Source organism: Chanodichthys erythropterus, chromosome 8 (assembly GCF_024489055.1).
Source record: "Chanodichthys erythropterus isolate Z2021 chromosome 8, ASM2448905v1, whole genome shotgun sequence".
NCBI lineage: Eukaryota > Metazoa > Chordata > Actinopteri > Cypriniformes > Xenocyprididae > Chanodichthys > Chanodichthys erythropterus.
In genome coordinates, this window is record NC_090228.1 from 39,911,552 (window position 1) to 39,938,904 (window position 27,353).

Here is a 27,353-nt window from a genome sequence, read left to right on the forward strand (position 1 = left end):
TTTCACTGATCAAGAGTTTACAGTATTTACAGTTTACAGTATAGTAATAATAAAAATGATTTGTGACACTACAATAAGAACTGAATGACTTATTTCTATCAGCACAAATAGAGAAAAGCACAGATACACACCATCTGAGGATTTATTACACACATTTATTCTGACATGTTATTTTACTGACAGAAGTTCAGCTGTAGTATTAAAGGTGGGGTAAGTACATTTTGAAAACGCTGTTGGACTGATTTTTGAAATCAACCCAAACAAACCCAGCCCCTCTATTCATTGCTCCACCTCCAAAACTCACACCCCAATCCTAACCATCCTGCTATGAATCAATTTCGAACTCAGGCCTGATCACTGCTGGTAGGCGAGGGGAGTGCACTAACAATGACACTAAACACCGCATTCTCTAGCAGTCATCAGTGTGCAGCGCTGGCAAGCAAAACTCTCTATCTGGCCACTGTTACACACACAATGCGAGATTGGATGTCTGTATATCACAGCTGATGTGCAACAGAATGCTTCATGAAAAATAAAGTGCAGTTGATGAACGAATGACAGGGAAGCACAAAAAATGAACATACAGTACACAAGAGTAAATACAAACAAGTGTTTGTTGTTAGTCGCCAACAGCACAGAAGATCCAGACAATCAAACCCAATGTTAATCACATGAGAAGCAGAATCAAAGCAGCCTCCGTGTCTGTTTTCAGGCCTTCCCTCTTAGCTCTCTCCAGCGCTGGAAAGCTTTTCTAATATTAACACGGATCCTAAAGTGCTTGCCCAGTCATAAACCTTCATTCCAGTGATATCCTTTTGAGCTCTTTAGTATTGTCTCATCTCTCTTTCTACAGTTTTTTATTTTATTTTTTACTTTATTCAAATTTCCCTTTTGCTCGTTCTTTCTCCTCGAAAGTCATACACCCTGTAATGCTGATTGGTTACACGTTTGTTGTTGGTGTCGGCCCGAATAACTTCCAAACAGTGTTTTTTAAATTCTACTTACTCAACCTTTAATGTAATGAAGAGAAAATAAGACTCTATAACATCTCAATGGTACTGATTTATTATGCAGCTAAAAGCATTATGGGTAGAATCTCTCTACACTATGTTCTGATTCATCAACACAGTTTCACTGATGATCCAGACCAAACATAAAACCCAGGATAGAGCAGTTGAGTGAATGTGGTCTGGACTGTGTGGATGAGGCTCATTGTGTCTCCAGAAATGCTGTAGAAGGACAGAGTTCCTGCACTGTGATCCACATACACTCCTATTCTACTGCTGATGGACTTTACTGGGAGTTTAGTCACTATCTTATTGTGTCTGAATGAGTAACTGTCAGTAGAGCAGATCAAACTCCAGGACTGATCATTATATCCAAACAAGCATTCATCACCTTCTCCCTTCCTGCTGATGCTCTTATATGACACTGATATATACACACCACTAAACACACCACCACTCCGCTCAATCTCCCAGTAACACCGTCCACACACACTCTCTCTACACAACACCTGAATCCAATGATCAAATCTGTCTGGATGATCAGGATATGACTGCTCTTTTTCAGTGTAAGTAATCACTCTGTTATTCTCAGACAGACGGAGGCGTTTATTCACTGTATTCAGATCCAGAGTGAGCTGATGGGAATCTGATGGAGATAAAACACAGAATCAGGAATTATGAATCTGATCTTTTAATGTAGCTGAACTGCTCAATATATCAGCAGTGTCTCAGTACAGTTTACCAGATATCCTGTGCAAGTCATCATCTACATGATCAACTATCAACTTTCTCCTTTTACAGGAAGCTTGTTTTCTTGCAGCTTGTTTTCTCAGTGACTTACATTGTAGGAAGTCGTTCCTGGTCTTGGGAACAATGTCGGTGAAAGTGACTGTGGAAATCAACAGACATGAAGAGTGTGATTATCATGTCAAGAGAAAATGATCCCTGCATCCGTTCCTAAGACATTTCTAATATGATCTTCTACATGATATGAGATGATGGAGGATCATTTCTGAAAGCAAATGAATCTCCAGGACTTTACCTCTGTCAGAGATCTTCTTCAGCTCCTCTTTGCAGAAATCCTCCAGTTTGTCTCTCAGATGAAGGACAGATTCTCTCACACCATCAAAAGAGGAGAGAGAACTGAAGGGATTGTCAATTACATCTGTAGATTCAGGAGGAGCTGAGAGAGACTGTAAACTCTACAGAAAACAGAAATCAAAGCTCATCACCTCCACACTTCAGCCAATAACCTGCACTACTGTCAGATTTGAGCAGCCTCAGGTGAAAAAAAAAGTACACTTCTATAATGTACTTAAAGTGTTCTATTTTCGCGCACTAATTTTGTACTTAATATACTAAAAATTCTTCTTTAGTACTTCTTAAGATAATCTTAAGAACATCTAAGTGTACTCAACTGTGCTATTTTGAGACACCATGAAATATGAACTAAAATGTGCTTTTAATATACTATCTCTGTATTTAAAAAATATATTTAGTTACCACTTGTAGTACACTATGGGTTCAAATGTACTATAAGTAGTATCTCAATACATTTTTTAAATACAGAGATAGTATATTAAAAGCACATTTTAGTTCATATTTCATGGTGTCTCAAAATAGCACAGTTGAGTACACTTAGATGTTCTTAAGATGATCTTAAGAAGTACTGAAGATGAACTTTTAGTAAATTAACACTCTGAGGTCAGCTGTCACGCCGGCGATACCACCGCGTTTTTTTCTTACCAGTGTGAAAGAGACTCAAAATACTCCATCAGTGTTGCACATACAATTAAGAGTTATACACAATTTTAATCTGTGGAATATCTTCTTTTATTTGTGTACACTCAGAGCAGAAACAAAATGTTGTGCTTTTTGTAAAATAAAGAAAACTAACATGATGCGTGATCTCTAGTCTCCCTCTAAACGAAGTCCAATCTGATAGTTCTCAGAAAATGAACTGTAACTTAGTGAATACTAATCACAAAAAAATTAGACTTATGTCTAAAAAACGTTGAAATGTCAGGTTTTAAATCGTGTAAGTCAAGTCGAAAACAAAAATTCTCTGTTTATGTAATCTGTATGAAAAGAGAGCTATGTCAGAAGTCCGCGATTCAGCTCATTATCCGCTAATGCGCCACGCCCACAGAGCGAGTGCTATTCAGACACAAATTCTGAGTCAATACATGTATACATCATCTCAATCGTGTATTTATTGTCCTGAAAAGTGTTTTTAATAGCCATAGTTAGCGATCTCTGGCCTCTGTTAGTTCCTAGATTGTGACATGGAGTCTGTTCTTCTTTATGAGGTATTTGTGAACTAAGGTGCACAGAGCACCCTCCGGCTGCAAGTATGAATTGAAAACAGTATCCAACACAGTATCCAGCACTCACAGTGATGACAATAAATATTGAATAAATATTACTTCTCTGTATAGAAAATTGATATAAACATATAAGAATCCATCAATATTTCTCCAAATGTGCATGCTTTTAAGCATATTAAGAAATTACAGTCAATATAAGATTTTAAGAGTCAAAATGTGAAGCTTGAGTCTTAGATCTTTTTAATGATGTATAGTTTGTCAACTGCACATTAACATTTAGGCTATATAATATAACAAATATAGTAGCCTATATGAAATGCCATAGAGGTAGGAATGTTCAGACGCTTTGCATCACAGAAATACATTATATTTTAAAGTGTATTAAAATAGAAAACCATTATTTGGTTAGAGACTTGAGACTTCTTTTAAAAACATTATAATGGCAATGTGTTCAATCTTTTGACTGGTACTGTAATTTAACATAGGCCTATACTAAATTTTCTTCACATCATGTGCAATAATACGTGCATGAGATCACAAAAATCATGTTTTTTTTTTTTTTTTTTGTCAAGAGTGGACATTAATCCTGTTATCAGCATGATCACAGAGGGTTTTTTTCATAGCCTACCTGACTGAAAGAGCTCATTATTATGCAGGTCATTACAGCTCATTATGCGATTCTTTTGTCTTCTCAGGTGTAAATGACCCATTATTCATGATGATTCACGCCTCCACGCATACTGTGTTTCTTGACAAAAAGTGTCTTAGAAAATTTAAATCTCTCTATTGTTTTATATGAACGAGTAGGCAGAATAATTTTTACTTCATTCTGAAGCAAAAACTCTATTCTACAACCTCCAATACCCAGAAGTCTTGTAAACACAGTTTTAAAATATATTTTTTGGCCTTATTTAAGTGACTTAAGTTTTTTTGTTTTTTCAATAACCATGCATAAACGTTATTCCTTCAAAAACACAAACATGTACATACATGTTCCTCACATATTATGGTAGTCTAGTTTGCGCTGAATACAGTGTAATGACACTTGTGTCATTAATATGTTTATGAACAACTGAAAAAAGCACAAATGTCAGGGCATGTCAAAACTTCTCCAGGGCCCCAAAAATCCTCAGACCTCTCCAGGTTAACCCTCTGGAGTCTGAGGCTGATTTGGGGCCTGGAGAAGTTTTGACATGCCCTGATATTTTGTGCTTTTTCAGTTGTTCATAAACATATTAATGACACGAGTGTCATTACACTGTATTCAGCTAGGCTACCAAACTAGGCTACCATAATATGTGAGGAACATGTATGTACATGTTTGTGTTTTTGAAGGAATAACGTTTATGCGTGGTTATTGAAAAAACAAAAAACTTAAGTCACTGAAATAAGGCCAAAAAAAGTATATTAAATCTGTGTTTAAAATACTTTAGGGCATTGTATGTTGTAGACTAGAGTTTTTGCTTTAAAATTATGTAAAAATTATCCTTCCTACTTGTTTATATAAAACAATATATTGATTTAGGTTTTGTAAGACACTTTTTGCCAAGAAACACAGTATGCGTGGAGGCGTGAATCACCACTGAATAATGGGCCATTCTCACCTGAGAAGACAAAAGATTCGCATAATAATGAGCTGAAATGACTTGCATATTAATGAGGCCTTTCAGTCAGGTAGGCTGTGAAAAAAAACCTTCTGTGATGTCTCAAGCTCATCATGTTATATGAAACATACAGGAAAATATTATTACAATATAAAATAATGGTTTTATATTATATACTTTAAAATATAATGTATTTCTGTGATGCAAAGAGTCTGAATATAGGCTTTTAGTTTAAAAGCATGCACATTTGGAGAAATATTGGATTCTCATATTTTTATGTCAATTTTCTATACAGAGAAGTTATATTTATTTAATATTCATTGTCATCACTATGAGCGCTGGTGTTTTCAATTCATACTTGCAGTCGGAGGGCGCTGTGAACACCTTTAGTCCATTAAATACATCTAAAGAAGAAGAGGCTATTCCATGAATGGTGTTTTCAATTCATACTGCAGCCGGAGGGCGCTAAAGAAACAAAAACTCATCTAAAATACATCTTTAGAAGAAGATACACCAGGAAATAACTGCACGTCTTCCAGATGTCGCTAACCATGGCTTTTACATCCAGATAAACACTTTTCAAGACAATAAATACATGATTGAGACAATGTATGCCTGTACTGACTTGAGAATTTGTGTCTGAATAGCGCTCGCTCCGTGGGCCTGGCCGCATTAGTGGATAATGAGCTGAATCGGACTTCTGGCATGGCTCTCTTTTCATACAGATTACATAAACATAGAATGTTTGTTTTTTTATTTGACTTACACGATTTAAAACCTGACATTTCAACGTTTTTTTTAGACATAAGTATGATTTATTTGTGATTAGTATTCACTAAGTTACAGTTCATTTTCTGAGAACTATCAGATTGGACTTCGTTCAGAGGGAGACGAGAGATCACGCATCATGTTTGCAGGGCCAGCCCGAGGCATAAGCGAACTAAGCGGCTGCTTGGGGCCCCCTGGCCAATAGGGGGCCCCCCAATCGTGTTTTTTTTTTTTTTTTTTTTTTTTTTTAAAATTAAATAACTTAAGCAAGTGATATAAATGAATGAATGAATGAATACGAATGAATAAATAAATAATTCGAGACAAGAAAATTCTGATTTGCCGAAAACTGCTGCTGTGTCTGCTAGCGTTTGAGTCATGCGCAATTGCGCATAGACACCTCGCGTGCATTAACAATTCGCACCGGCGCGCAAGTGCACGTCACTGTAATAAATGTTATAAATGATAAGCCATGTCACAAAAAAGGATGTATCCCTCTGGTGCCGAAAAAAGAAAGAAGAAAAAGACAGAGGAGGAGAAAAAAGAGCAAGATAAAGGTATGTTTGCATAATTATTTACAGAATGTTTTGTGCAGCAGCACAAATTGTGCTCATGTCACTTGAGGTAGCAGCTAGTCATGACTCATGATCTTATATAAGCCATCACCAGAGCTAACGTTAGATCGCATTATTAATATACATTTATCTAGGTGTATTTCACGTATTGATTATAGATATCAGTTTAAGTTGAAAGGGATGCCATATTTCTTTATTTCTTTATTATTTATTTATTAATATGGTGGCGAGTGATGTAGCAGTGCTATCCTCTGTAACACTTTAGAATAATGGTCCGTCATTAATAAGTAACTATGCAGGAAGTAATGCAGGACTAATGAGTAGATCTACATTAACACTTGAGCTACTACTATTAACTAATATAGAAACAAGCTTAACTAATCAGTAAGTAATATCAAATTTAGGACAAAGATAGTTCCTTATTAGCTAATCAATAATTAGAGAATGACATTGGCATCAATAATAACTAATAGGTAACTATGAGAAATTATAAAGAATTACTAATTAATTACTAATCACAACATTAAAGTGTTTGAGATGTGAGCAATTGTCTTTTTTTACTCTCAGTGTGGTCATAAAATGCATCATTAATTACTCAAGTGTTACCTAGTCACTATGCAGGAACTACTAGTGATCAGGACCATTATTTTAAAGTGAAAAACATGTTTTTCACTTTAAAATAATGGTGCAGACCACTAGTAGTTAATCTCAACATCGTCATAAAATGCATCGCTAATTAATCAAGTACCTAGTCATTTTCTTCAAGAACTACTAGTGATCAGGACCATTATTTTAAAGTGAAAAACATGTTTTTCACTTTAAAATAATGGTTCGTGATCAGTAGTAGTGCCTGCATAGTGACTAGCTAACACTTGAGTAATTAATGATGCATTTTATGATTATATTCAAAGTAAAAATTATGACTGATTACATCTCAGACACATGCTAATGTTCTTTACAATTTGTCCATTAGTTAATAGTTACGTGGTGGGAGGGGGGCCCCCAAATCAAATGCTGCTTAGGGCCCCCAAGAGGCTCGGGCCGGCACTGCATGTTTGTTTTCTTTATTTTACAAAAAGCACAACATTTTGTTTTTACTCTGAGTGTACTCAAATAAAAGAAGACATTCTATAGTTTAAATTGATATATTACTTATGTCAAAAGACATAAAAATGACGGAGTATTTTAAGTCTGTTTTGCTGCAATGTGAAAAAAATCCTGCATAACGCGCCGCTGCGGGATTAGACTCCAGAGGGTTAAGTACAAAATTAGTGCACGAAATTAGAGCCCTTTAAGTTTAATATAGAAATGTATTTTTTTTCCACCTGGGGCTCTTGATGATCTTTAGTAACTCTACTCAATCCAGCACTTTCACAGCATCAGCTTCATTCTTCTCATATTCATTATATCATGTTAGAGCTATAAGTTCAAGCGTTTGACACTTACACATGGGACTGAAATGGTGGCTAACAAAGAAATCTCTAGCGTTAATTTTGGTTATGGCTTATATTGAAAAGTGAAGACAATTTGACGTTTGTTGTAGGAGAAGTCGCACTGCAGGACTGTGCGCCAAATCTGACACTGCCTTAAAATTTGATCGCAATGGTCATTAATTGCTTGTCAGTGAACATGTCACACTAGCGATCAAAAACAACAAATTTTTGCCTAGGATTATAAGAATCTTTTAGGATTCTCAAAATTTGTCTCAGACAACCAAATCGTGGCCAAAATCACACAGTGTGCACCCGGCTTAACTCCACTGTTACTCTCACACTTTAAATGATTGTGTGTAAATTTTGTCTGTATTTTTGTATTTTCAAATTACTTGTATTTTAATACATTTTTTCAAAGCAGTATTATGTATTTTATTTAAATACTGTCAGGGGGTCAACGCAGTCACCACCGTCTCCACCCACCACCGTCATCAGATCCCAATCACCAGACTACTAATCACACACACCTGTCAGCAATCTCCAGCTAGCACCATAAAACAGCACTTCTCCCTTTCACTCACTCTCTGGTCTCAACCTTACCATGTTGTGCAACCTGACTCACCTGTTTGCTACTTACCTGTTCCCTGGATTACCCACAGCTCCCAACCTCGATCGTCTCCTCGTTCCTTAGTTCCGTCTGGACCCCTGGAAAACAGAAAGACTTCTGACTTTCTCATGACTTTCTCATATCCCTGCACTCTGGAAAGGCCTTACTCTGGGCTCAAGCCATCTGGGATTCGCAATTGATCCTTGTGGATTCTTTTGATGACTTTTCCTCTCATTTTCAGAACGTGTTTTTGGTCTTGCTACAGGAGCGCTCTCTGTTTCTGACCAACTCATCCGCCTTCGGCAAGGCAGTTCTTCGGCCAGCGATTACACACGGCAGTTTCAGATTTTAGCGGCCTCTTGCGGTTGGAATGAAACGGCACTCCTAATTGCATATTGACAAGGTTTGAACCCACAGCTCCGAGGCCAGATGTCCATCTATGATAATACAGTCAGATTGGAGAGCTTTATGCAGAAAGCAGTAAAAATCTCCCAACATCTTACAACCTGTCTGCCTGAATTAACCGTTCATTCTCCGCTTTCACCTGTAACGTCTGGATGGATCCGTTCGTAGTCAATAAACTTTGGAATTTTCAGAATGCTTTTAACCTGCTGAACTGTGTTTTTAAATCACTAAATCGGCTCCGGCCGACTGCGACTTTTGGCATTTTTGTGGACCCATGAGGTTAAACAGAAAACTCCAACTTCCTAGCTCTGGAGACTTCAAAAGGATCACCCCCCTTTTGTGGGCCCAGAGACTGACCAGCCAAATTCCACGCACACACACAGATACACATACATGCACCCACAAACACACACACAATCATGCTTAGAAACTGTATGTACAGTTATTCTCAAAATATGACCCTACCAATATGTACCCGTCGTGTATGTCAAGTGCATGTATGATTTCCTAGTGTTTAGATTGACTTGTTTAAATGACTGTAGTGGTTCTAATGTCATTTATAACGATTACTTCTGACTTTAAACTATAACGTCTTTTATATGTTTTCCTTACATATCGAGTTTGGGCTCGTTGTAACGTTCTAGCTCTCCCTTATTCACTAATGTATGTCACAATGCTGACAAATGCATTGTTCTATTTGTTTAACCCTCTGGAGTCTGAGGCTGATTTGGGGCCTGGAGAAGTTTTGACATGCCTTGACATTTTGTGCTTTTTCAGTTGTTCATAAACATATTAATGACATGAGTGTCATTACACTGTATTCAGCACAAACTAGGCTAACATAATATGTGATGAACATGTATGTACGTACATGTTTGTGTTTTTGAAGGAATAACATTTATGCGTGGTTATTGAAAAAACAAAAAACTTAAGTCACTGAAATAAGGCCAAAAAAAGTAGATTAAATCTGTGATTAAAATACTTTAGGGTATTGTATGTTGTAGAGTAGAGTTTTTGCTTTAAAATTATGTAAAAATTATCCTTCCTACTTGTTTATATAAAACAATATATTGATTTAGGTTTTGTAAGACACTTTTTGCCAAGAAACACAGTATGCGTGGAGGCGTGAATCACCACTGAATAATGGGCCATTCTCACATGAGAAGACAAAAGAATTGCATAATAATGAGCTGAAATGACTTGCATATTAATGAGGCCTTTCAGTCAGGTAGGCTGTGAAAAAAACCTTCTGTGATGCTCAAGCTCATCATGTTATATGAAACATACAGGAAAATATTATTACAATATAAAATAATGGTTTTATATTATATACTTTAAAATATAATGTATTTCTGTGATGCAAAGAGTCTGAATAAAGGCTTTTAGTTTAAAAGCATGCACATTTGGAGAAATATTGGATTCTCATATGTTTATGTCAATTTTCTATACAGAGAAGTTATATTTATTTAATATTCATTATCATCACTATGAGCGCTGGTGTTTTCAATTCATACTTGCAGTCGGAGGGCGCTGTGAACACCTTTAGTCCACAAATACACCTAAAGAAGAAGAGGCTATTCCGTGAATGGTGTTTTCATTTCATACTGCAGCCGGAGGGCGCTAAAGAAACAAAAACTCATCTAAAATACATCTTTAGAAGAAAAGAAAACAGGAAATAATGCCGCGTTCCAGGCAACCCGTAACCCGTGTTTTTCCAACCTTCTACTCGTGAAAATGCACTGGAACAGCAGTCAAACCTGTGACTTCCCACCTGTGAACTCGTACTAGATCGATGTACTCCCAGTTACGGGTTCTGACGTCATATAGCCCGCGAAACAACAATGGCAGCCCCTACAGATGCAGTGTTTATGCAGGTGTACGGTAAAATAAAAGGTACAACAGCTTCTCTTGCCTTATGCTCCGTTTTCCTCCTCTGTTTCCATCTAATAAGCAAGGTAATCACATTTGGCGATCGAATTAATTGTTAATGAGCATAAGCCCCGTACGATCCGCCATGATGGTTTGTTTACACTTTTACGCAGTTTGGCGTGACTTTCCTGGAACACTACAAAGTCGTGAGTCGTGATTTAAAGTCGAGACTTGCGGGCTCAAAAACCTGCCTGGAACGCAACATAACTGCATGTCTTCCAGAGTTCGCTAACCATGGCTTTTATATCCAGATAAACACTTTTCAAGACAATAAATACCTGATTGAGACGATGTATGCCTGTATTGACTTGAGAATTTGCGTCTGAATAGTGCTCGCTCCGTGGGCGTGCTCCGTATCCGCATTTGCGGATAATGAGCTGAATCACGGATTTCTGGCATGGCTCTCTTTTCATACAGATTACATAAACATAGAATGTTTGTTTTTGATTTGACTTACAAGATTTAAAACCTGACATTTCAACGTTTTTTTAGACATAAGTATGATTTTTTTGGGATTAGTATTCACTAAGTTACAGTTCATTTTCTGAGAACTATCAGATTGGACTTCGTTCAGAGGGAGACGAGAGATCACGCATCATGTTTGTTTTCTTTATTTTACAAAAAGCACAACATTTTGTTTTTACTCTGAGTGTATACAAATAAAATAAGGCATTCTATAGTTTAAATTGATATATTACTTATGTCAAAAGACATAAAAATGACGGAGTATTTTAAGTCTGTTTTGCTGCAATGTGAAAAAAATCCTGCATAACGCACCGAAGCGGGATTAGACTCCAGAGGGTTAATGGTACTGTGAAGAAAGTACTATCCGATCTGATACCCATAAATTATGCAAATTCAGCCAGGAGACAAGACGAAGAAAACTTTGCCCCCCAAACATGGCCACGCATCTATTGGCCGTCCAGCCAAAGAGGTGTGTTAGCTTTGTTTTCCATAAAAGCAACCACACACAACTTTTCTGTATCTCCCGATTGTCTCTCGATTTACCTCGTGCACGTCTCTCCCGGACGTCTCCGGTGACCACGCGCCTCCATCGCGCTTCTCTTTCGGGACCACCATCTTCTTCAGCAAAACAAACTTTCAAGTCCAGTTCAAATCTTCCTGCGGAAACGGAAGAAACCAACGAAACTGCAGCCACGCTGAACCGAAACTCGACACTTAACACCGATGCAAGTAACCGTTTCTTATTTTAGATAATGAAACTGATTTCTGTGCTGGCTTGATCAAGGACTGTAAGTTTGCTACTTGCCTTCTCTCTTTCCCCTTTCTTTACTTTCACTCTTGTATATATGTGTATATTCTGTATTCAGATGTATAACCTCTGTAGTAGTAGTTTTCATATATTAAACACATTGTATCCATGCTCAATTGTTCTTTTGCTCATTCAACAAAAACCAGGTCACTTTAACGTTTCAATCCTATCCTTGCTTTACGTTTGGATGCTAGAATAGGAAGTTTTTCTCGTGGCCAGAGCAAAACCTTCCTTTTGATAATATTCTGTGAGGAGCTAACGGTTTGCTGGACAAACTGATAGTTTCTCTAAATAATTATTAAACCAGAACTAATCATATATGTAATTGATTATAATTCGTTGTAATTAATTCACAATATATGTTTAATTCCCCCTTGGGTCAGTATATGCATCATAATTAATCATAAAGCTTTATGATTTATTATATTCATATATCTAACCCATAAATTGATTAATAACTGTACTAAATCGTTACACACCCGCTGCCTGTCCTCCAGTACCAGAACTCATGCAGGTGGACACCAGTCGTCTATCCCAGCAGGAACGTGCACGACGTATTGCAAATGGACTGTTTGTATTGTGGAACATCCGGACACCTGATTTGTACGTGTCCAACACGTCCTCCACGTCCTGCGGTGAGTACCATCCAATGTGATCCTTCAATTTTTAATTTACCACTACTAGAAGTACAATTGCTCACCCCACGCTATGTTGTTGCAGTATGTGCCCTCCTTGACTCGAGCTCCTCCGGCAACTTCATCTCACCAAACCTATTGAAAAGACTGGAATTACCACTTCAACGTCATGAGGAATTAAAGGTGGAAACCATCCAGGGAAAACCACTAGGAAGTGGAAGGGTCAGATTCAAATCACCACCCCTCACATTACAAGTTGGATGTCTGCATAGCAAACAAATCTCCTTTCTGGTACTGGAGGGACCCACCGTCAACATCATCCTGGGAGTCCAGCCTGTTTTAAAAATTGTATTTCCAATGTTCCTGAACCCCTGGTTAGTGAATCAACACTCCACATTCTATCCACACTGAACCTCAGAACATTCCCGAGATCCCATCTGACTATATGGCATTTCAGGATGTCTTCAGTAAACAGGCAGCCACAAACTTACCACCTCATCGGCCATGGGACTGTGCTATTGACCTACTGTCTGGTGCCACTCCTCCTAAGGGACGGGTGTATACCCTGTCCATCCCAGAGTGCAAAGTGATGGAGGACTACATCCAGGAGGCTCTCCAACAACAGTTCATCCGACCCTCTACCTCTATCGTGGCCTCAAGCTTCTTTTTTGTGGGCAAGAAGGACGGAGGCTTGCAGCCCTGCATCGATTACCAGACCCTCAAAAGCCAAACAGTCAAGCTCCCCATCCTCTTCCCCTGGTCCCAGCCACCCCCAAGGAAGTCCATGGGGCCCGCATTTTCTCGAAGCTGGATCTGCGGAGCGCTTACAACCTTGTTCGTATCTGGGAGGGGGACGAGTGGAAGATGGCATTCATTACCCCTTCCAGCCACTATGAATACCAGGTTATGCCGTAAGGCCTGTCCAACTCACCGTTCATCTTCCAGGGGTTTATGAATGAGGTGAGTTCCGGGAGTTCCTCCATCGATTCGTTTTCGTTTATATTGACGATATTCTGATATACTCCCAGAACTTGGCCGAACATCGCCACCACGTGACACAGGTCCTTCAACAACACAGGAAACACCATCTCTACCTGAAGATTGAGAAATGTGAGTTTGATCGCCCCACGGTCCAGTTCCTCGTTTACATCCTGAGCGTTGATTGCATCCAAATGGACCAGGGAAAGATCCAGGCTATTCAGACTTGGCCTCTACCTAAAACTGTCAAAGATCTCCAACGTTTCCTAGGTTTTGCTAATTTCTATTTATCAAGAACTTCAGCATCCTATCATCTCCACTTACTTCCATGCTCCATCACACGCCCAAGTCTCTGTCCTGGACATCAGAAGCTCAAGTTGCCTTCCAAACACTCAAAGATGCCCTTTGCACTACTCCCATCCTCACTCATCCAAACCCCAAAATCCCTCTCTCGCTCCTTCAAGCTCATTACTGGTGGCCCAGTATGGCCCGAGATGTCTCCCTGTATGTCCAGGGATGCTCAGTCTGTGCCATCTCCAAAACTTTACGTCACTTACCCTCTGGCAAGCTTGTTCCACTACCCATCCCACGTCGTCCATGGTCCCACATCAGAGTCGACTTTGACACCAATCTACCGAGATCTGATGGATATACCTGTATCCTTGTTGCTGTGGATAGATTCTCCAAGGCTTGCAAGTTGATTCCACTCCAAGGATTGCCCACTTCCCTTGAAACAGCAGAAGCTCTCTTTCATCAATTGTTTCGCAAGTTTGGAGGTGATCAGAGGTGATCGTCTCAGACTGTGGGCCCCAGTTCACCTCCTGAATATGGACTGCCTTCTTCAAACTCCTCAGTGTCTCCGTCAACCTCTCATCTGGATATCATCCACAGACTAATGGCCAGACTGAGCGGAAGATTCAGGAGATAGGGAGGTATCTCCAGGCCTACTGTCATGACAACCAACATAGCTGGAACCGCTTCCTCCCGTGGGCCGAGTATGCACAAAATTCCCTCAAACAGACGACTACAGGCTTTACCCTTTTCCAGTGCATACTCTGATACCAACCCCCTCTATTTCCCTGGACGGAGGAACCCTCTGATGTTCCAGCTATAGACCACTGGTTTCGAGTGAGAGAGTGTGGGACTCAGCCCATGTCCATCTCCAGCATGCTGTGCGGAGACATAAACATTTTGCAGATGCCCGTTGATCCTCTACCTCTGTCTATTGTCCGGGAGATAAAGTCTGGCTCTCTACACAGGATCTACGTCTCCGCCAGCCCTGCCAGAAGCTGAGTCCCCACTATAGGTCCCTTCACCATCAAGAGGCAGATTAACAAATTCACTTACCGTTTCCAATCCCTGCCAAGGTACTGCATTCACCTGCCCTTCCATGTGTCACTCCTTAAACCTGTGTCTCCCAATTCCACAGCACTTGACGAGCCGCCAGTACCTCCTCCTCCCGAAGTCATTGATCCTTAATTCTCGGCGACGGGGCAGCCGTCTAGAATATCATCTCATCGACTGGGAAGGATACGGTCCAGAGGAAAGATCCTGGATCAACCGAGATGATGTGTTAGATCCTGCTCTCCTGGCCAAATTTCACCAAGACCACCCTGACCGCCCAGCACCCAGAGGGCATGGTCAAACCCGTCGCCGTAGAAGGGCGCCACCCCTGGGGGAGGGTGTACTGTCAGGGAGTCAAAGCAGTCACCACCGTCTCCACCCACCACAGTCATCAGATCCCAATCCCTAGACTACTAATCACACACACCTGCCAACAATCTCCAGCTAGCACCATAAAACAGCACTTCTCCCTTTCACTCACTGTCTGGTCTCAACCTTACCATGTTGTGCAACCTGACTCACTTACCTGCTTTCTACTTACCTGTTCCCTGGATTACCCACAGCTCCTGACCGTCTCCTTGTTCGTCAGTTCCATCTGGACCCCTGGAAAACAGAAAGACTTCATTAACCACAGATAAGACTTTCCCTCACCAAGCTTACTTACCAGGATATCCTTCTCCACTGTGTCATTCTCCTCTTGTTTAAATAAACCTGCCACATAACTAACTCTTACCTCTGGGTTCCGTGTATATCTGCTGACAAATACATTTGATGAGTAAGTATTTGTAATTTGTAACTAAATACTTTTTAATGTATTTGTGCCCATCTCTGAGGACTAAAATCCCAAGGTCAGGTTTTGTGATTTAAATACACTGAAGCATTGATCACTTTGTGTTTGAGGACTTAACTGTCAAATTCATCAGTGTGTTAATGAAAATGATTATAAAAGCTCTCAGCAGGTTTGAAGATTATCTAATTTTGGTAAACAAAAGATTGTAAAACGAAAAGAGATGATGGGAAATCTAACTGGGTGAAACTGGTACCATCAAGTTCATTTCACATTTCACATTGTTGTTTCACGAGTTCACCTGCCTATTCAGTCTTAATAGTTTATGGAAAAACAAACTTGGCTTATTGTCTTCAAAGGAGACTCGAACTTGAGGCTCGGCTCGAGCTCCAAGCTAAAACCCCCTATAAGAGTATTGCACAGAGGGAGAATAAGAGAAATAGAGGAGATATGGAGGTGGAGGGATGCCGGAGGAATTGTTGCTGGGACGGCGCAATGACTGCTACTTATATACGCTCATAATGATGATTGAATGTTTAGGCTCCTCCCAACCCTACATTTTTGTAATTTCATTTCATGAGTTTGCCTGCCTAATAGTCTTAATAGCTAATAGTAAACAAACTAAGCTTGCCATCCTCAAAGGAGGCTTGAACCTGAGGCTCAGCTTGATACAAATACATATTTACAACTTTGCCGGGCAGCTATTTCAGGCATCCAAGACAAGGTCCTATCTATTTGATTGAGGATATCATGAAATCTAAAAAAAAAAACTGCTTGCTACAAGCATATTAAATAACACAATTCAATTCAACAACAAATCTGACAAAAAACTATCCCATAAATATTGTTTCTTATGCACAAATAGCATTAAAAGGACAGTTTTGGGCTAGACAAGCAAATGTGCATTTGCAGTTTGTGGGTCTCAGGACACTGTCTGTTTGTATAGCAACCAGAGCTTGGCAGCTGCAGTGACACAAAGACTTTACCAATTGGTGATTGCCTCTTTTATTTAGAAGGCAGGACTTATTCCAACATATTGCCTTTTGAACTTTCTACCATTCATAAGTAATATGAGTCCACCATCTTTGTTTATCTAAAGGAAGGCCTCCTGCTTGACAAGCCAAAAAGGAATGTCTAAAATCTTAACAACAGCTTTTAAATTCCCTGAAATATTAGAAAAGCTCTATTTGAAATAATTTTTTTACTACTTTAAATTGAAAATGTGATCTGTAAAAGCATCATACTGAACAGATAGTCTTGTACTATGTATATTTGTTGAGAAGATCTTGACTAGAAGAATCCAACAAACATATTTGTTTAAATTAGAGATGAAACTACACCGAAATTTTTTAAGAAAAAAAATGCCACATACGCAAATGCAAAAAGTATTAGGCTTTTGCACCACATTTTGGTTTGTAACTTCACAAAAAAATAGTAAAGCACAGGAATTCACATATCGATATTTAGCGTAGTTGGTGACTGATCGACAGGACCGAATGATTAGTCTCCTCTTGAACCTGCGTTTGGAACTTCATAAAAAAAAAGTTTAAATACCAGTAAAGTTTTGAACTGTTGCTGTCTGGAAGCTCAATATAAATTTCTGAAAAATGTTTCCTAAGATATTTTGAGAGCGGAACTGCATTTATAAGTGTGTCTCTTTCAAAAGAAGAAGATCAGATGAGAGTCTGACTGAGAGTCAGCTCATTCTGCTCTCATGACATGTTTTTCTGTAAGTCTCTTGCTCAAGTCCTGTTCTTCTAGATCTCTGTTACCTGCAGGAAATGGATGTGATCCTGTGTGTGTGAAAGCTGCTCCAGCTCAGCGACTCTCCTCCTCAGATCATTGATCTCCTGCTCCAGTCGCTCTAGTCGTCCTTCAGCTCGACTCACTGCAGTCTTTTCCTGATCTCTGATCTGCTGTGTGGCCTCAGAGCGGCTTTTCTTAATGCAGCGGATGAGCTTAGTGAAGATTCTCTCACTGTCCTTCACTGCTGTCTGTGCAGAGCGCTGTTAGGACACACATCACAATCACACAGTGGCTTCAGTGAGTCCTGACTGAGACTTCTCTTCTTCTCTTCTTCTCCAGACTCACCTTATGAGACTTCACAGCCTCTCTCAGCTGCTGAAGATCTTTCTTTCTCTGCTGGATCCTCTGCTGGAACCACCTCTGCGTCTCCCTCAGCTGGTGCTAAAGAACAAACCAATAATAGGAGAAACATTACATAAATCATCAAGTAAACAGATATGAATCCAGTATCAGTGAAGTGATGAGACTGAGGGGTTAAAGATATTGCATGGTAAGATTGTAGGTTCAATCATAAGTACTAGCATTATATCATCAATGCATAGATTTATGGGAATTGTTTACCCAGAAACGTAAATTCTTTCATTGCTTTCTATTCCTCATGTCTTTACAAACATTTTATGTTTTTTTCTTGCATAACACAAAATAAGATATGATGAATGTCTTTGTTTCAAGAGCCCAAATCAAATATGGTGACTTATCAATAAAATTAAACCTCACTTTCTCATGCATGTCACCTGACTAAATATGCCACCATAATTGATTTTTCTTATTGCTTCAGAAGACTTAGATTACGCCCATTTATTTTATGCTACCTTAATATCCTTTTTTAAGATTGAAAATCTTTTGACTTTCAATATACAGACAGATGAGACATTCCTTAAAATACCTTCTTTTCTGTTCCTCAGAAAACAGAAAGTCCAACTTGTAATAACATGAGTAAATGAGGAATGTGCATTAAACTACTGGTTTAAAGGGGCCCTATTATGCTTGTATCCATGTTCATCTTTCTTTAGTGTGTAATGTTGGCATGAAAAAACTCTGTAAAACACAAAGTCACAGCGGGAGTTATTCTCTATATCAGTGTCACTGTTTCTGAACTCCCTGCAACACCTCCATTGTAGTCTTGCGTTTTCTTCTGGGAACAAACACATCACAATATCCCTTATTTAAATAGTCTCCTCTCAAGGCATACACAAAATAAAGAGCCGAAGCCTGGTTGAGTTAGTTGGTAGTGTGTTGTTGTCATGTTCATGAGACCATTTTTACCACACCGAATCTAAACACCTTTTTCGGCCTTCCTAATGCAGACTAAATGGATGGTTAAAAAGTACTTTTAACACTATTCTTCAGCAGTGTACAACATCAGTCTTTTGTTGTGTTTTCACTATTATTATTTCAGTCATGACAACTCTCGGAGTGGATTAAATTCAACCAGCATTTATTGGCATGGGGCATGAAGTATACATGGCTTGATTTTGGCATACAATATCTACTACGCTGCTGCTGTTACTGCTGCTGCTGCTGAGCAAATACAAATTTGTTTAGCTTAGTCAAATAAAACAACAAAGAAAAGGCTGCTGCAAGAATGGTAGAACCCCCGTAGCAGATCTCTACAGGTGGCGCTGGGGAGGAGGAGAGATAACAGCGCTTTCACATTGTGCAGCTTGTCGATCGCAGACTAGGGTACAATATATTTGGTTGCGTGGATTTAGAAATACTTCTGATTAGATGGTGCCATGGCATAGAAAGAACCCATCAGCGTTCAGCTCATCAAGGTTCGAGCAGTCAGCAGGGGTCTCCTATTCCCCATCATGGCGGATGGCAGCACGTTCCGGCGAACGGCAGTGACTCCTCTACTCCCTCAAGGACCGCAGCTGCCCTTCCACAATCCAGGCGGCCGGCACCGAGTTCGTCTGTCCCCCTGGCAACTCACTTCAGCCCACCGCCTCGAGTGTCTATGGTGGCAGACCTTACTCAGCCGTGATCAATGCCACCGTGGATTCCCCACAATGGAAAGGGCTCTATGACAACACGTTCCTCCTTCCTTCTGGGTTTTGGCACCAATGTAGTGAGGTATGTAGATCAGGCAAGACGGAGGCAGGAACCGGTGAACATTTCAACAACATTTAATAATATTCAAAATAAACAAACTGTAGTGATTTTTACTTTGTCCATCCAAGGACGCGAAGTAAAATAGGGATTGGTACTCACGTCACCGCTGATGTTGTGACTTTTGGATCACACGTCTCTTAAGGTGTGATTATGAGTACATCAGATGACCACTTTCCCCTTTTTCCTTAGTTCAGGGCACCAGTCAAGGTCTTTTACCTTGGCAGTATGAGAACACTCTCAACAGGGGCTTTTCATTCATTTAGAATTTATGTAAAGTGGTCAGCTGATTTATCTGAAAGATTGGTGATATTGCTAACTTGTAGAACCTTTTCTGTATTATCATTACAAGGAAGACACAAGTGTAATAAAATAAATTTTATTAACAAAAAGATAAACAAGAATAACTAACACAACTACTAAATGAATACCATGAATGATAAAGGAATAAAGTGCATAAGATACATAGTAAGTAAGTAAGTAATTTTAATTTATAAAGAACATTTACACACAGCACAAACTGACCAAAGTGCTGTACAATGAAAACACACATATAAAATCAATACATAAAGAATAATAAGTAATAAAATAAAATGAAATGAAATGAAATCTTCAATATCAGGGCACACAACACAGAAATACATAACAGCAGAAATACCAGGTTAAGGAACAGGGAAGGCCAAAGAATAAAAATAAGTTTTTAACCTGGATTTAAATGCATCAATGGAAGGGGCAGATCTAATATGCTGGGGCAGCTGGTTCCACAAACGTGGAGCAGCAACTGCAAATGCTCTATCACCTCTCTGTTTAAGCCGTGAGCGCGGCACAAACAGGAGCCCATTGTTTGAGGATCTCAGTGACCTTTGAACTGAGTATGGCTGTACAAGGTCAGTGATATAAGTTGGGGAGAGCCCATTAAGTGCTAAAAACAAACAATAAAACTTTAAACTGGATCCTAAAAGGAACTGGGAGCCAATGCAAGGAAGCCAAAATAGGGGTTATGTGCTCGTGCCTCCTAGTGCCAGTTAAAAAACGTGCTGCTGCATTTTGTACTAACTGCAGACGTCTAAGTGATGATTGTGGGAGGCCAAGATAGAGAGAATTACAATAATCCAGCCGCGATGTAATGAAGGCATGGATAACTTTTTCAAGATCGTTAAAAGATAAGAATGACTTCAGGCGTGAAATCATTCTGAGCTGATAAAAACTGTTTTTAACAACAGAACTAGTTCTGAGTCAAGAATGACACCCACATTTCTGGCATAAGGTTTGATAAATGTGGTGAAGTGACCTAAATTTTGTACCACAGTGCATCTTGCCTTGGGAGAACCAAACACAATCACTTCCGTTTTATCACTGTTTAACCGGAGAAAGTTGTTAACCATCCAAGTTTTGATGTCTTCAAGACAGGCCAGAAGAGACTGTATGGAATCGCTAGATTTTAGAGGCAGGTACAACTGTGAATCATCCGCATAGAGATGAAACGAGATGTTATGCTTCCTTATGATGTCGCCCAGTGGGAGCATATAGAGGCTAAAAAGAATAGGACCCAAGATGGACCCCTGAGGGACCCCATATGAGACAGAAGCAGAGGATGAAGAGAAATTGCCAATAGAAACAGAGAAAGTCCTTTCATTGAGATAGGACCGAAACCAAAGTAATGCAGTCTCCCTAATGCCCACCTGCTGATCAAGGTGAGTAAGAAGGATGTTATGATCGACGGTGTCGAAGGCAGCACTAAGATCCAATAATATCAGGATGGCATTATCACCTGAATCTAGTGTAAGGAGAAGATCATTGGTTACTTTAAGCAAAGCAGTTTCAGTACTATGCAGTGATCTAAAACCTGACTGAAAAGGTTCTAATATATTGTGAGTGGTCAAAAAGGGAAGCAGCTGTGACAATACAGCTTTTTCCAGTACTTTAGAAATAAAAGGAAGCTTAGAAATGGGACGATAATAATTTAGGCATTTAACATCGAGATCATGTTTTTTAAGCAGGGGTTGGACAACCGCATGTTTAAAACATGTAGGGACAGTGCCAGATGCAAAACATGAATTTAAAATGACCTGAATGGAGGGGCCAACTACATCAAAAACATCCTTTATAATAGATGAAGGGATAGAATCATAAGATGAAGTGGTAAGTTTCATATGTGACACTAAATCCCTCAATTCAGTGAGAGATGGGCTGAAATTGGTTAAAAGTAGCCAGTACCCCTGAGCTAACAAACGAAATAGCAGATGAAGTAGGTGTAAACACTGATCTAAGATTCTCAATTTTATTAATAAAAAACGTAAGAAATTTCTCACAGGTATCGGTAGATACATCAACAACTGGAGAATTTACGGGATTGATAACAGAGTTTATCGTACTAAATAAAATTTTTGGTCTATTTGAATGTTTACTGATCAAATCAGATAGGTGTTTTGCTCTGGCTATTTTAGCTGCTGCCTGAAAAGAGGCTAATGCAGATTTAAAAATTTGAAAAGAAACATTGAGATGATCCTTTTTCCATTTCCTTTCAGCTTTACGACACGCCTGCCTAAGAGAGCGCGTATCCTCATCTAACCAATAATGAGATTTTAATTTAGAGCGAGTGTATGTGAAAGGTGCTACAGAGTCAAGTATGGTAGAACAAGATGAGTGAAAAAGGGTAACTAATTCATCCGGACTAGAGGAGAACGATGCCGCTGTTGCAATAATAGATGCAACATTTTCACTCAAAAAACTATCAGAAAACTGAGTTGCAGTAAGAGAATTTATCTGACGAGAGTAATGTTCCTGAACTCTGACAGTTTGCAGGGGACTGAAAAGGGTGATGTCAAATGTAATGGGCTTATGATCAGAGAAAGTGGCCCCTCAAACACAATATTATCAACTTTAAAACCATACGATAAAACTAAATCAAGTGTATGTCCCAGTTTATGCGTAGCTTTATCTATATGTTGCGTAAGGCCAAAGGCATCTATTACACCACAGAATTCGCTAACCATGGGTCTATCCGGACAGCAGACATGAATATTAAAGTCACCAAGTATAAGTAGACGATCATACAGTGACACAAAATGAGAAATAAAATCAGAGAATTCTGTTATAAAGTCTTTGTCACGCTTAGGAGGCCTATAGATCAGTACACAAACCAATGGTGACATAACAGATTCTATAATTACACATTGCAGTTCGAAGGTGGAAAAACTCCCTGCAGGTAGTGTCCGTACTTTAAAATTGTTCCTAAAAACAAGAGCCACGCCGCCTCCTCTTCCGACACACCTTGGCGTGCTAATAAATGAACAGTTAGTTGGACAAAGTTCATCGAAAACAGACGACTGGCCAACTCCAGCACTAATCCATGTCTCGGTTAAAAACAGAAAATCCAAGTTGTGACGAGAAAAAAAGTAATTCAAAATAAAAGTCTTGTTAGACACTGACCTACTGTTGACCAAGGCCACTTTTGCATTTGAGTAACCCGCAGCCTGGGGGCAGCGAGAATATTGCAAAGCGCGGATGTTCCGCAAGTTTACCCCACCACTACGGACACGCAGTCTAGGCTGAGCAGGGCTAACGGGCATTTGGGGTTGATGCAGGACAATGTGTACATGGCAAGAGTACCTCAAATCCCACGAACGTCGAGCCAGGTAAAGATCATTCCGACCTAGAATGTCTTTAGAGCGCTGGCAGGGACCCAACTGTACAGAAGAAGCACTCGCTCCTCTCCTAATCCTCACCCGCACACCTCCACGTTTGCCCCGGCGCCTCCGACGCTTCCTCCGGTCGGAGATACAGCAAGGTAACCGAATGACGCAATCAGCAATAGGGCAGGTAAACGGAGGGTGACATCCGTCATAGAAAGCAGGGCTCACCAGCGCATATCTGAGATCCAGCAAAGTATTCCGATCATAGGACCTTGTAGCAGCAACAGAACAGTACCAAAATAGCGTAAGTGACAACACAAACAAACATCGGAGCTGACGGCAAGCCGACCAACACACTGGCGCCATCTTGCTCAGACACTCCAATACAAGTGATTAAGTTGAGTGTGGCTATGGAAGAGTTACATTATCTTAGGGAAAGATAAACTGTTTCTCTGAAAATAATAAGGTGGAGAACCTTATTATGCAACAAACAAATAAACGAGAGATTATTTGTTATTAACTAACATCAGCTATATTGAATCTAATAGGAATTAGGAAACTATATACTGATAATATACAACAATGCCAAGGTCTCTGGAAAGAGGTTTGGTTAAGTGATATTTACGTTCCACTTGGTTGAGTCCAATGACGGTGACGTCTTCCACTGGTTGTGCTGGGTGACAATGCAGTGGGGAGAGGAGCCAGAATCTGTTTCAACAGTCTTGAACACGAAGCTCTGTGGGACACTGATCTCCTGGAGCACCAAAGGGTCCTAAAATCTGGAACACGCAGATGAGGCCCTGGTGTAGGTGCAGAAGGTCCTTAACAATCTGGAACACGCAGACGAAGGTACCTTGAAGTGAAGGTTTGCTCTCCTGAGCTTAACCTTGTTGCAGTTGTCGTTACTGTCTCGCTGGACGGAAACTTTGAACGTAGTGTTGGTTAACGTCTCTTTCCTCAAAAGCTGGAGGCTTAGAACGTGGTCGTCTCTGTTGCTGCCTCACAAGCTGTAGACTCAGATCATGGGATCTGTTGTTGTCTCTCTGGATGGACCAGAGGCTCAGAACGGTGTTGTATCTGTTAATATCTGTCCCCGTGCAGGACAGACTCAGAACGGTGTATCTGTTGTGTCTCAGCTTCGCAAGCCGGGACTCAGAACAATATCTGTTATGTCTTTCCCTGTTTGAAGGGCAGACTCAGAACGCTATATCTGTTACGTCTTCCCCCTTTCAAGGGTAGACTCAGAACAAGGAGTGTCTGTTGAAAGGGTATCTTTATCCCTTTCCAATGAGGAGGAGATTGCAATTTGGCGCTTCTCCATTCGAGTGCTGTGATTGGCTGCTGGCATCAGAGGGGACACACACAGTGTGGCCCACCCTTCTCTCCCCTGTGGAACTCATTTGCATAAAGCACAAAGTTGGAAGTCTTTACAGTGTCTTTAAAGTTTACCAATGCATTTCTCACTTTCCAAACCACCACCAGAATACCTTTGGCAATATTCTAAACAAATAGAGACTAAACATGATGGAAAAAGATTGAACTGTCATTCAATTGTACATTAACAGCTGAATTTGCGTCAGAGGTTGCACTACAAATAGCTGTCACTGAGAATACTATTCCTGTGAATAAGTATGAAATGGATGTGTAGTTTGCATCAGTTCTAAGGTTTTCAAACATAGTTTTGAATGGATTTGGATGGATCTTTGTGATCTCTCTTTGTTTCACCCATTGCTGCTAAGGTCCCGAGGAATTTTTATGGCAGTCTCTGGCCAACCTTAGTGTTTAGATGGGTGAAGGGCAGTAACTGCCTGTGGACCAATGAGAAGCCTTGTCCTTCCCAGGCTTGGTACAAGAGGTCTTCTTCTTACCCTCTAAGAGAGGTCTGGATGTTGTCCTTCCATCTTTATCTGATGGCGTAGGACAGTTTGTTTGTGTTAGTCCACCAAGATCCAATCAAAATGTAGCAAACCTTTGTCCGCTGTTACGGACAGAGAGGGGCCCGGCCATAAACTGGGCCCTAGAATGTGCTGTTCACTACAAGACACAAAATGAAAGTAAAAGTGGCACCCCCTCACACACACATAAACAAAACATAATATAAAATACTCCAGGCCTGGTCCTCTCTCGTCCTTCACTGTTGTCACTTCCCTTTTATACTCCTGGAGCCCCTCTGTAAGACTTGAGATGGTGCGGAGTGCAAGTGGCCTGCTTGCCACATATCGTTACTGGGGGTTGAGCTCAAGCCTCCGTTGAAGACATCAAGCCAAGTTCGTTTACCAATACCTATTAAGACTGGATGGGCAGGCAAACTTGTGAAATTACAATTTTAACATCACATCTGAAATATAAGAAAAGATTAAAATAAAGAATGACCACCGTGAAACATCCTGCTTGCGAAGGTGGTTCAGGTTGATCAGCCTGTTCTTCTTGACTGTCATTATTAGACTCAGGTTTGAACTGATAAAACTGATGCCATAGTGTGGTTACAGTAGTGCTTGCAGCATCTCAGGAAGCTGCTCCACTGCTGATACTCGCCATTTATGGTAAGGCGCCATTAAATTACATTTACATCGGAAATTACATTTCCGATACACACTATAAGCAGTCACAACAGACTGGGGCCGGCAGACCAATCAGAGCATAATGTGATTTTTGGAAAATAAAACGTGTTCAGACATTAAATTATTGTATGCATATTGTGAATCTCATATTGAACATAATAATTTGACTCAACATTTTAAAAGTAACAATTTATGCAATTTTTTTATTTTATAGTTTTACACAACTTACTTAGTAAATTATTTAAATGATGACTTCTTGGTGTCAAGACTTGTTATTGAGTATTGTTTAGCTTGCTGGGTACGAAATCAGTACAAATTTCATACCTGTTTCTCTGTCCTCTGTGCTGCCGCTGATACAGTGTTGTGGTTTTTATGTTCATCCATACACAGCACACATATACACTTCTGATCAGTGCGGCAGAAAACCTCAAGGATCTTGTCGTGTTTCTGGCAGATCATCTCCTGCAGTCGTCCAGTGGCTTCAGTCAGATTGTGTCTCTTTCCTTTAAAGAAACTCTCATGTTGTTCAAGATGATTCTGACAGTAAGAGCTCAGACACACCAGACAGGACTTGATGGCTATGTGTTTTCTTCCAGTACAGACGTCACACTGCACATCTCCAGCTCCAGCATAACAGTCAGCAGGAATTTCAATCTTCTTCAGTTTTTCCAGCACTTCAGCCAGCATGGTGTTTTTAGCTAAAGCAGGTCTTGGACTGAAGGTCTGTCTGCACTGAGGGCAGCTGTAGACTCTCTTCTGATCCTCCTGATCCCAGAAGCCTGTAATACAGTTCTTACAGTAACTGTGTCCACAGGAAGTGGTAACTGGATCCTTCAGGAGATCCAGACACACTGGACACAGGAACTCATCCTGATCCACTAAAATTCTGGCTTCTGCCATTTTACTGCATGAATACAGAGAAACAAACACACAACAGCTCAACTACACTTCAGTTTCTCTTTCCCTGAACTCATGTGATTCCTGTTTCCTGATTATACTTAAGTGACGTGTGCAAAAGTCTAAAGGTCACAGAAAATAAAACATTTACTAGATGTGAGTCTCAGAGAGAGACTCGAACAACGTAAGTTACAGAGAAGCTAGACAAAACGTACAGTAATACTAAAATCCTAATTGCTTTTACTTTATGCATCATGAAATATTAAGTCATTTTAATGACAGGATGATCATTACCGTGTGTCTTTTCTCACTAAGAAGGATGGACATGTTTTCAAACATTTCATTAAAGTTTGGAATCTCTGATTATCCCTCCATCTCCTCATCCTTCAGCAAATATTTCTCATTTGGTAATTAAGAATGGAGGCATGTAACCTGGAAGCGCTGAATGACAGGCACTCGCATAGATTTCAGTATTTTATTTTTTTTTTTCATTTAAAAGAAAATGCTTTGTTGTTTCTTTTGATATATTGTATGTTATGGGGGGCATAACTTTTTTATAAAAATTATCAAAAACGCTGATGCTGACTGGAGGGGAAAGAGTTAATAGGTTAATTTGTGTTTATACATTTATCATCTCTGACCACTAGATGCCTCTTAGGATATGAAAAAATAT

The 27,353-nt window shown here is 39.8% G+C and overlaps 1 protein-coding gene across 1 annotated transcript; it reads right to left on the reverse strand.

Annotated features, from left to right (window-relative positions):
• Positions 1 to 276: 276 nt before the first annotated feature.
• Positions 277 to 26,742, reverse strand: LOC137024925 (tripartite motif-containing protein 16-like). The gene is made up of 6 exons (XM_067392879.1): positions 26,108 to 26,742; positions 17,764 to 17,859; positions 17,445 to 17,678; positions 2,050 to 2,209; positions 1,849 to 1,896; positions 277 to 1,653 (listed from the first exon to the last, which is right to left on the reverse strand). Exons 1-6 carry the CDS (start codon positions 26,681 to 26,683, stop codon positions 1,121 to 1,123), a joined length of 1,647 nt encoding a protein of 548 aa, XP_067248980.1. The 5' UTR covers positions 26,684 to 26,742; the 3' UTR covers positions 277 to 1,120.
• Positions 26,743 to 27,353: the final 611 nt, after the last annotated feature.

Excerpts from the sequence above, each read along its gene's own strand:
- LOC137024925 (XM_067392879.1), bottom strand. The coding sequence starts at position 26,683 with ATGGCAGAAGCCAGAATTTTAGTGGATCAGGATGAGTTCCTGTGTCCA. Across the intron at positions 17,860-26,107 it reads CACAGAGGACAGAGAAACAG|CACCAGCTGAGGGAGACGCA; the intron begins GTATGAAATTTG and ends TTTGTTCTTTAG. Across the intron at positions 17,679-17,763 it reads AGGCTGTGAAGTCTCATAAG|CGCTCTGCACAGACAGCAGT; the intron begins GTGAGTCTGGAG and ends GTGTCCTAACAG.